This window comes from Oncorhynchus gorbuscha, linkage group LG24 (assembly GCF_021184085.1).
Source record: "Oncorhynchus gorbuscha isolate QuinsamMale2020 ecotype Even-year linkage group LG24, OgorEven_v1.0, whole genome shotgun sequence".
Taxonomy (NCBI): domain Eukaryota; kingdom Metazoa; phylum Chordata; class Actinopteri; order Salmoniformes; family Salmonidae; genus Oncorhynchus; species Oncorhynchus gorbuscha.
This window is the reverse complement of record NC_060196.1, coordinates 50731109-50741954: the sequence shown is the minus strand read 5'-3', so window position 1 is coordinate 50741954 and position 10846 is coordinate 50731109. Positions and strand designations below refer to the sequence as shown.

General features: G+C 41.5%; 1 protein-coding gene across 7 annotated transcripts in view; it reads left to right on the top strand.

Moving 5' to 3' along the window:
* ppp1r9a (protein phosphatase 1, regulatory subunit 9A) overlaps window positions 1–10846 on the top strand; it is a 115496-nt gene that overhangs the window by 86504 nt on the left and 18146 nt on the right. For all 7 annotated transcript variants that reach the window (XM_046326387.1, XM_046326382.1, XM_046326384.1 and 4 more), the window contains exons 9-11: window positions 515–744; window positions 4543–4639; window positions 7731–7839. In XM_046326387.1, the coding sequence (XP_046182343.1) occupies window positions 515–744; window positions 4543–4639; window positions 7731–7839 (436 nt within the window). The remainder of the gene's footprint in view (window positions 1–514; window positions 745–4542; window positions 4640–7730; window positions 7840–10846) is intronic.

Below are 10846 nucleotides of genomic sequence, written 5' to 3'. Positions count from 1 at the left end.
GTCGTCTGATCTGGTGGTCGTCTGATCCGTCTGATCTGGTGGTCGTCTGATCCGTCTGATCTGGTGGTCGTCTGATCCGTCTGATCTGGTGGTCGTCTGATCCGTCTGATCTGGTGGTCGTCTGATCCGTCTGATCTGGTGGTCGTCTGATCCGTCTGATCTGGTGGTCGTCTGATCCGTCTGATCTGGTGGTCGTTGGGAGACTTCAGAAGTTTGCCCTGACGAGGAGTAGAAGGATGTAATACAATAACAACATTTGAAAGGAGGTTGTGCCAATATAGTAAACTCATTGAAGGGCTTGTTGCATGCTATGCTGCAGTTTCTCTTTGTTGTGACAGCTGGTTAGTGATCTGTAAGTTAAGGTGTTCATCCCATAGCATAGTCTCATACCATAGTGCGTGCATGCATGTGTGTGTGTCTGTGATTGTGTCTGTGATTGTGTGTGTGTGTGTTGCCATGCTAATGTGTTTATGTGTGTTCAGTATCTGAATGTCTTTGTGCTTGCCTACCCCAGCTAGCAGCGGTGGACAGGGAGAAGGCGCGCTGGGAGAAGGAGAAGAGCCAGCTGAAGGCCAGCATGGAGGAGAACAAGGAGAGGATGCTGAAGCTGGAGAGTTACTGGATCGAGGCCCAGACCCTGTGCCACACGGTCAACGAGCACCTGAAGGAGGCCCAGTGCCAGTACACCACCCTAGAGAAGAAGTACAACAAGGCCAAGAAACTCATCAAAGATTTCCAGCAGAAGTGAGTCAGAGTCTGGTGCTAAACTAGTCCAAATTAAACAACATACTGGTTCAATATGCTGTATCATTCCTAGGCTTGGTAAGGCTGTTACGAACTCTCCCAAGTGAAATATCTAACTTAGGGTAGTGCGTTTGGGGTCAGGCGACCCATGTTCTAAGGGAGTTACTCATTCCCGCCACTCATGTCCATACAGAACTATAAATGTATTTTCCTTGCACTAATATCACTAATACTGTTGCCCAGCACTTTGTCAAACAACTCTTTGTTGTTCCTTTCGCATCTTTTAACTGACTACAGATCAACATCAACATGTACTTTTGTGATTTACTGTACTTTGTTTTATACTGTAGCATGCTTGGAATGTTGCTTTGTGCCAATTAACTAGGCAGACTGGAACTACAGTAACCAGTTAATAGGATTAAATAGGTGATCTGTTGCTCTGGTCTAGTCACTAACTAGCCACACACTCCAGATGTGTTGCTCTGGTCTAGTCAGTAACTAGCCACACACTCCATATCTGTTGCTCTGGTCTAGTCAGTAACTAGCCACACACTCCAGATCTGTTGCTCTGGTCTAGTCAGTAACTAGCCACACACTCCATATTAAGCCAGCAGAATACCACCCTGCATACCACTGCTGGCTTGCTTCTGAAGCTAAGCAGGGTTGGTCCTGGTCAGTTCCTGGATGGGAGATCAGATGCTGCTGGAAGTGGTGTTGGAGGGCCAGTAGGAGGCATGCTTTCCTCTGGTCTAAAAAAAATATCCCAATGCCCCAGGGTAGTGATTGGGGACGCTGCCGTGTGTAGGGTGCTGTCTTTCGGGTGGGACATTAAACGGGTGTCCTGACTCTCTGAGCTCATTAAAGATCCCATGGCACTTATCGTAAGAGTAGGGGTGTTAACCCTGGTGTCCTGGCTAAATTACCAGTCTGGCCCTCAAACCATCACGGTCACCTAATAATCCCCAGTTTTCAATTGGCTCATTCCTCCCCCTCCTCTCCCCTGTAACTATTCCCCAGGTCGTTGCTGCAAATGAGAACATGTTCTCAGTCAACTTACCTGGTAAAATAACAGATAAATAAATAAAACAATAAATAAAATATCTGTTGCTCTGGTCTAGTTAGTAACTAGCCACACACTCCAGATCTGTTGTTCTGGTCTAGTCAGTAACTAGCCACACACTCCAGATCTGTTGTTCTGGTCTAGTCAGTAACTAGCCACACACTCCAGATCTGTTGCTCTGGTCTAGTCAGTAGCAGATATGTTGCTCTGGTCTAGTCACACACTCCAGATCTGTTGCTCTGGTCTAGTCAGTCAGTAATCTGTTGCTCTGGTCTAGTCAGCCACACACTCCAGATCTGTTGCTCTGGTCTAGTCAGTAACTAGCCACACACTCCAGATCTGTTGCTCTGGTCTAGTCAGTAACTAGCCACACACTCCAGATCTGTTGCTCTGGTCTAGTCAGTAACTAGCCACACACTCCAGATCTGTTGCTCTGGTCTAGTCAGTAACTTGCCACACACTCCAGATGTGTCTGTGTTATCTGTTGCCATTAGAGTAAAATGGGCTCCCGAGTGGCGCAGCAGTCTAAGGCACTGCATCTCAGTGATAGAGGTGTCACTACAGACACTGGTTCAATTCCAGGGTTTGGCTGGGGTAGCCGTCATTGTAAATAAGAATATGTTCTTAACTGACATGCCTAGTTAAATATATATATTTTTTTAATGACTGAAAACCGGAAGAATTGCAACATTATTCAGTCCACTCTGGTTTATAAGGACAACATCTTATCGTAGCTATGTTATTTAAGATTCAAATCCAAATTTAGAGGCCATTGCAAATTACAGCTTATTTTAGGTAATACACATCTGTTTTTCAAAACCTGTTATTTTCCTACAGTATGTGTATCAAACTTTTTCACAAACAGATTCCACCCATGAATCTGAAGGACATTTTAACCAAGTGCCACTTAGTTGAAGCATGTCTGTAGAGAGAGAGAGAGAGTTGTGTTGACTTCCTATGCAGCTCTGCTCCACGCCGCAGCCTCTCTCTCAGAGTAGTTAGTTGATCTCTATGGTCATTCCCATCAGAAGTGCTTTGCCACTCTCCGCTCTGACTGCCTTTAAATTCCTTTGTCCTTGAGGCAACATTGCTGCTAACTGCGGAAACAAACTCTCCCTCCATTTTAACAGCAGCCATGTTGAACAGGCCAGAATAAGACAGGCAGATAATTTCACCAAGCGGACGTAGTGAGCACAAGGAATTGTAAATGTCTCAAGAGCCAATGTCTGTGTGTCTGTCTGTCTGTGCTGGGTTTGTTATGGTTGTGTGTCTGTCTGTCTGTGCTGGGTTTGTTATGGTTGTGTGTCTGTCTGAGTGTGCTGGGTTTGTTATGGTTGTGTGTCTGTCTGAGTGTTGGGTTTGTTATGGTTGTTTGTCTGTCTGAGTGTGTTGGGTTTGTTATGGTTGTGTGTCTGTCTGAGTGTGCTGGGTTTGTTATGGTTGTTTGTCTGTCTGAGTGTGCTGGGTTTGTTATGGTTGTTTGTCTGTCTGAGTGTGCTGGGTTTGTTATGGTTGTTTGTCTGTCTGAGTGTGCTGGGTTTGTTATGGTTGTGTGTCTGTCTGAATGTTGGGTTTGTTATGGTTGTTTGTCTGTCTGAGTGTGTTGGGTTTGTTATGGTTGTGTGTCTGTCTGAGTGTGCTGGGTTTGTTATGGTTGTTTGTCTGTCTGAGTGTGCTGGGTTTGTTATGGTTGTTTGTCTGTCTGTCTGAGTACAAGGGAGTCATGCGTCCTTCAGGCAGGACTGTGTCAGGCTGTCACTCTGTCTTTACTTCCTATCCTCCCTGGGATAGTTTCCTTTTACCACACACACACACACACACACACAAACTCCCCAAACACCTAACACTCCGTCCCTGTCCTCACCCCTGTGAGAGGAGCGGTCCCAGCTACTCAAACACCTAACACTCCGTCCCTGTCCTCACCCCTGTGAGAGGAGCGGTCCCAACTCCCCAAACACCTAACACTTCTGTCCCTGTCCTCACCCCTGTGAGAGGAGCAGTCCCAGCTACTCAAACACCTAACACTCCGTCCCTGTCCTCACCCCTGTGAGAGGAGCGGTCCCAGCTACTCAAACACCTAACACTTCTGTCCCTGTCTTCACCCCTGTGAGAGGAGCGGTCCCAACTCCCCAAACACCTAACACTTCTGTCCCTGTCTTCACCCCTGTCAGATGAGCTGTCCCCAACCATCCAAATATCTTACACTCCGTCCCTGTCCTCACCCCTGTGAGAGGAGCGGTCCCAACTCCCCAAACACCTAACACTCCGTCCCTGTCCTCACCCCTGTGAGAGGAGCGGTCCCAACTCCCCAAACACCTAACACTTCTGTCCCTGTCCTCACCCCTGTGAGAGGAGCGGTCCCAGCTACTCAAACACCTAACACTCCGTCCCTGTCCTCACCCCTGTGAGAGGAGCGGTCCCAACTCCCGAAACACCTAACACTCCGTCCCTGTCCTCACCCCTGTGAGAGGAGCGGTCCCAGCTACTCAAACACCTAACACTCCGTCCCTGTCCTCGCCCCTGTGAGAGGAGCGGTCCCAGCTACTCAAACACCTAACACTCCTGTCCCTGTCTTCACCCCTGTCAGATGAGCTGTCCCCAACCATCCAAATATCTTAAACTCTGTCCCTGTCCTCACACCAAACACTCTCCCTGTCATCACCCCTGTCAGAGGGACCCCAAGTACCCTTCTAACCCCCATCTCCTTCTCTTCTCTCCCCTCTCTCTGTTTCTCCCAGAGAGGTGGAGTTTGTCCAGAAGGAGGATGCAGAGAGGAAGAGGCTGGAGGATGCAGAGAAGTCCCACCTGGAAGAGATCCAGGGACTGCAAGTCAGGGTAATATGCTCTCTCAATGGCCTTCCTCTATGGTCATCTAATCAATGCTGCTGAGTACATCCAGGTGTAGAGTGAAATTGATCTTGGGTCAGTTTAGCATCTTCCACATTAATGGTTAGGGTTAGGATTGGGAGAGGGGAAGCTGATCCTAGATCTGTACCTAGGGAAACTACAATCCGGAGCGTAAACCCACAACCAAAGATCAGAGTTATTGACATGCTTATGTGATATGTTTATACCGGTACCTATACAAGTGTACATTATGTATCTGTATAAGTACAAGATAAACCCCTAATACTCCCTAAACATAACGTTCCAGCACACTAAACATAACGTTCCAGCACACTAAACATAACATACCAGCCACTAAACATAACATACCAGCCCACTAAACATAACATACCAGCCCACTAAACATAACATACCAGCCACTAAACATAACATACCAGCCACTAAACATAACATACCAGCCCACTAAACATAACATACCAGCCCACTACACATAACATACCAGCCCACTACACATAACATACCAGCCCACTAAACATAACATACCAGCCACTAAACATAACATACCAGCCCACTAAACATAACATACCAGCCACTAAACATAACATACCAGCCACTAAACATAACATAACAGCCACTAAACATAACATACCAGCCACTAAACATAACATACCAGCCCACTACACATAACATACCAGCCCACTAAACATAACATACCAGCCCACTAAACATAACATACCAGCCCACTAAACATAACATACCAGCCACTAAACATAACATACCAGCCCACTAAACATAACATACCAGCCACTAAACATAACATACCAGCCCACTAAACATAACATACCAGCCACTAAACATAACATAACAGCCACTAAACATAACATAACAGCCACTAAACATAACATTCCAGCCCACTAAACACAACATTCCAGACCACTAAACATAACATACCAGCCACTAAACATAACATACCAGCCCACAAAACATAACACCAGCCCACTAAACATAACATACCAGCCCACTACACATAACATCAGCCCACTACACAAAACATACCAGCCCACTACACATAACATACCAGCCCACTAAACATAACATACCAGCCACTAAACATAACATACCAGCCACTAAACATAACATACCAGCCACTAAACATAACATACCAGCCCACAAAACATAACATACCAGCCCACTAAACATAACACCAGCCCACTAAACATAACATAACAGCCACTAAACATAACATACCAGCAACTAAACATAACATACCAGCCACTAAACATAACATACCAGCCCACTACACATAACATACCAGCCCACTACACATAACATACCAGCCCACTAAACATAACATACCAGCCCACTTAACATAAGCACATTATTTTGATTACCACACTGGTTTGATTAGCACAGTGGTCTTCAAACCTCACCTTGCGGTCACCCCAGATGTATCACAATTTTGTTGTAGCTCTTAACTCTTTCCCCTGATTTACCTAGTCCAGGGCTTTATGATTAGTTGACAATTAGAATCAAATCCATTTGTATTGGTCGCATACACATACAGTTGAAGTCAGAAGTTTACATACACTTTAGCCAAATACATTTAAACTCAGTTTTTCCCAATTCCTGACATGTAATCCTAGGAAAGATTCCCTGTCTTAGGTCAGTTAGGATCACCACTTTAGTTTAAGAATGTGAAATGTCAGAATAATAGTAGAGAGAATGATTTATTTCAGGTTCTATTTCTTTCATCACATTCCCAGTGGGTCAGAAGTTTACATAAACTATTTAAAGGCAATGCTAATTGAGTGTAACTTGGGTCAAACGTTTTGGGTAACCTCCTTGCTCGCACATGCTTTTTCAGTTCTGCCCACAAATTTTTTTATGGGATTGAGGTCAGGGCTTTGTGATGGCCACTCCAATACCTTGCGTTTGTTGTCATTAAGCTATTTTGCCACAGCTTTGGAAGTATGCTTGGGGTCATTGTCCAAATGGAAGACCCATTTGCGACCAAGCTTTAACTTCATGACTGATGTCTTGAGATGTTGCTTCAATATATCCACCTAATTTTCCTTCCTCATAACGCCATCTATTTTGTGAAGTGCACCAGCCCTTCCTGCAGCATAGCACCCCCAGAACATGATGCTGCCACCCCCGTGCTTCACGGTTGGGATGGTGTTCTTCGGCTTGCAAGCCTCCCCCTTTTTCCTCCAACCATAACGATGGTCATTATGGCTAAACAGTTCTATTTTTGTTTCATCAGACCTGAGGACATTTCTCCAAAAAGTACGATATTTGTCCCCATTTGCAGTTGCAAACTATAGTCTGGCTTTTTTATGGCAGTTTTGGAGCAGTGGCTTCTTCCTTGCTGAGCGGCCTTTCAGGTTATGTCGATATAGGACTCGTTTTACTTTGGATATAGATACTTTTGTACCCATTTCCTCCAGCATCTTCACAAGGTCCTTTGCTGTTATTCTGGGATCGATTCACACTATTCGCACCAAAGTACGTTCATCTCTAGGAGACAGAACGCGTCTCCTTCCTGAGCGGTATGACGACTGCGTGGTCCCATGGTGTTTATACTTGCGTACTATGGTTTATATAGATGAACGTGGTACCTTCAGGCATTTGGAAATTGCTCCCAAGTATGAATCAGACTTGTGGAGGTCTACAATTCTTTTCTGAGGTATTGGCTGATTTCTTTTGATTTTCCCATGATGTCAAGCAAAGAGGCACTGAGTTTGAAGGTAGGCCTTAACATATATCCACAGGTACACCTCCAATTGACTGAAATTATGTCAATTAGCCTATCAGAAGCTTCTAAAGCCATGACATAATTTTCGGGAATTCTCCAAGCTGTTTAAAGGCACAGTCAACTTAGTGTATGTAAAATTCTGACCGACTGGAATTGTGATACAGTGAATGAACTGTCTGTAAAAAATACTTGTGTCATGTACAATGGAGCTGTCCTAGCCGACTTGCCAAAACTGTAGTTTGTAACAAGAAATGTGTGGAGTGGTTGAAAAACAAGTTTTAACTTGGGTCACTTACACTGAAACTCGAAATGGTTTCTTCACAGATTGCAGCCCTGGAGTTTGAGCTGATGCAACTGATGAAACAAAATGGCATCCAGGTGAATAACAACAACAGTGCCCAACGGAGTCCTGGAAAGGCCGGTCCTGCCAGAGGTGAGTCTCAGGGAAATGGGGAAATACTGAAATACGATGCTTACACTCTACTACTATTATAGCTATCTCCCTCCCCAGGCAATAATATCCTTACACTGTGGTAATATAATAAACATTACTGGTCATGTTCAGATGATTCTGTAGTGAGTCACAACAGGGACCCTGTGACTAGTCATCCATTCATTCTCATCCCCCACTTCCCATTGAGCTTAAAATACTTAATTTACCTATCACTCTACATATATGTATATAATTTACCTCTCTACATCTATATCTATATAATTTACCTCTCTATATCTATATAATTTACCTCTCTACATCTATATATGTATATAATTTACCTCTCTACATCTATATCTATATCTATATAATTTCACTCTCTATATCTATATAATTTACCTCTATATCTATATAATTTACCTCTCTACATCTATATCTGTATATTTTACCTCTCTACATCTATATCTATGTCATTTATCTCTCTACGTCTATATCTATGTCATTTACCTCTCTACGTTTATATCTATATAATTTACCTCTCCACGTCTATAACTATATGATTTACCTCTCTACATCTATATCTCTTTAATTTATCTCTCTACATCTATATAATTTACCTCTATACATTTATATCTATATAATTTACCTCTCCACGTCTATATACAGTGCCTTGCAAAAGTATTCGGCCCCCTTGAACTTTGCGACCTTTTGCCACTTTTGCCATTTCAGGCTTCAAACATAAAGATATAAAACTGTATTTTTTGTGAAGAATCAACAGCTGTAATCACAGCAAAAGGTGGCGCTACAAAGTATTAACTTAAGGGGGCTGAATAAGTTTTGATTGAATTGATTGAATAGTTTTTGATTTGTTAAAAAAGTTTGAAATATCCAATAAATGTCGTTCCACTTCATGATTGTGTCCCACTTGTTGTTGATTCTTCACAAAAAAATACAGTTTTATCTCTTTATGTTTGAAGCCTGAAATGTGGCAAAAGGTCGCAAAGTTCAAGGGGGCCGAATACTTTCGCAAGGAACTGTATATAATTTACCTCTCCACGTCTATATATAATGTATATAATTTACCTCTCTACATCTATATAATTTACCTCTCTACATCTATATAATATACTACTCTACATTTATATCTATATAGTTTACCTCTCTACATCTATTTTTATCTAATTTACCTCTCTTCGTCTATATTTCTAAACTTTACCTCTACATTTATATCTATATACTTTACCTCTACATCTATATCTGTATATTTTACCTCTCTACATCTATATCTGTCATTTACCTCTAAGTCTATATCTATATCATTTACCTCTCTAAATTTATATCTATATAATTTACCTCTCCACGTCTATATATATAATTTATCTCTCTACATCTATATAATTTACCTCTCCACGTCTATATATATATAATTTACCTCTCTACATCTATATAATTTACCTCTCTACATCTATATAATTTACTACTCTACATTTATATCTATATAGTTTACCTCTCTATATCTATATGTACCTCTCTACATCTATTTCTATCTAATTTACCTCTCTACGTCTATATTTCTATACTTTACCTCTACATTTATATCTATATACTTTACCTCTACATCTATATATATGTACATTACCTCTCTACATCTATATCTATATTATTTACCATATAATTTACAGTGGGGCAAAAAAGTATTTAGTCAGCCACCAATTGTGCAAGTTCTGAGAGAGGCCTGTAATTTTCATCATAGGTACACTTCAACAGAAAAAATGACAAAAAAAATCCAGAAATTCACATTGTAGGATTTTTAATGAATTTATTTGCAAATTATGGTGGGAAATAAGTATTTGGTCACCTACAAACAAGCAAGGTTTCTGGCTCTCACATACATGTAACTTCTTCTTTAAGAGGCTCCTCTGTCCTCCACTCGTTACCTGTATTAATGGCACCTGTTTGAACTTGTTATCAGTATAAAAGCAACAGCCCCAAAACATCACTGCTCTAGAAGAGATCTGCATGGAGGAATGGGCCAAAATACCAGCAACAGTGTGTGAAAACCTTGTCAAGACTTACAGAAAACGGTTTGACCTCTGTCATTGCCAACAAAGGGTATATAACAAAGTATTGAGATAAACTTTTGTTATTGACCAAATACTTATTTTCCACCATAATTTGCAAATTAATTCATTAAAAATCCTACATTTTTTTCCCATTTTGTCTGTCATAGTTGACGTGTACCTATGATGAAAATTACAGGCCTCTCTCATCTTTTTAAGTGGGAGAACTTGCACAATTGGTGGCTGACTAAATAATTTTTTGCCCCACTGTACATCTATTTCTATCTAATTTACCTCTCTACATCTATATCTAAATAATTTACCTCTCTACATCTATATCTAAATAATTTACCTCTCTACATCTATATCTATATTATTTACCTCTCTATATCAATATCATTTACCTCTATATCTATATCATTTCCCTCCATCTATATCTATATAATTTAGCTTGCTACATATATGATATTTACCTCTCTACATCTAGATCTATGATATTTACCTCTCTACATCTATATCTATGCTATTTAATTCTCTACATGTATATCTATGTGATTTATCTCTCATCTATGTATATCCTTTACCTCTACATCTATATAATTTACCTCTCTACATCTATATCTGTCATTTACCTCTACATCTATATCTATGCTATTTACCTCTCTACATCTATATCTATATAATTTACCTCTCTACATCCTACAGTACCAGTCAAATGTTTCAGAACACCTACTCATTCAAGGGTTTTTCTTTATTTTTACTATGTTCCTCATTGTAGAATAATAGTGAAGACATATAAGCGCAGCAATGCCCACATGGTAGCAGGCTATAAGCGCAGCAATGCCCACATGGTAGCAGGCTATAAGCGCAGCAATGCCCACATGGTAGCAGGCTATAAGCGCAGAAATGCCCACATGGTAGCAGGCTATAAAACACCCTTATACATG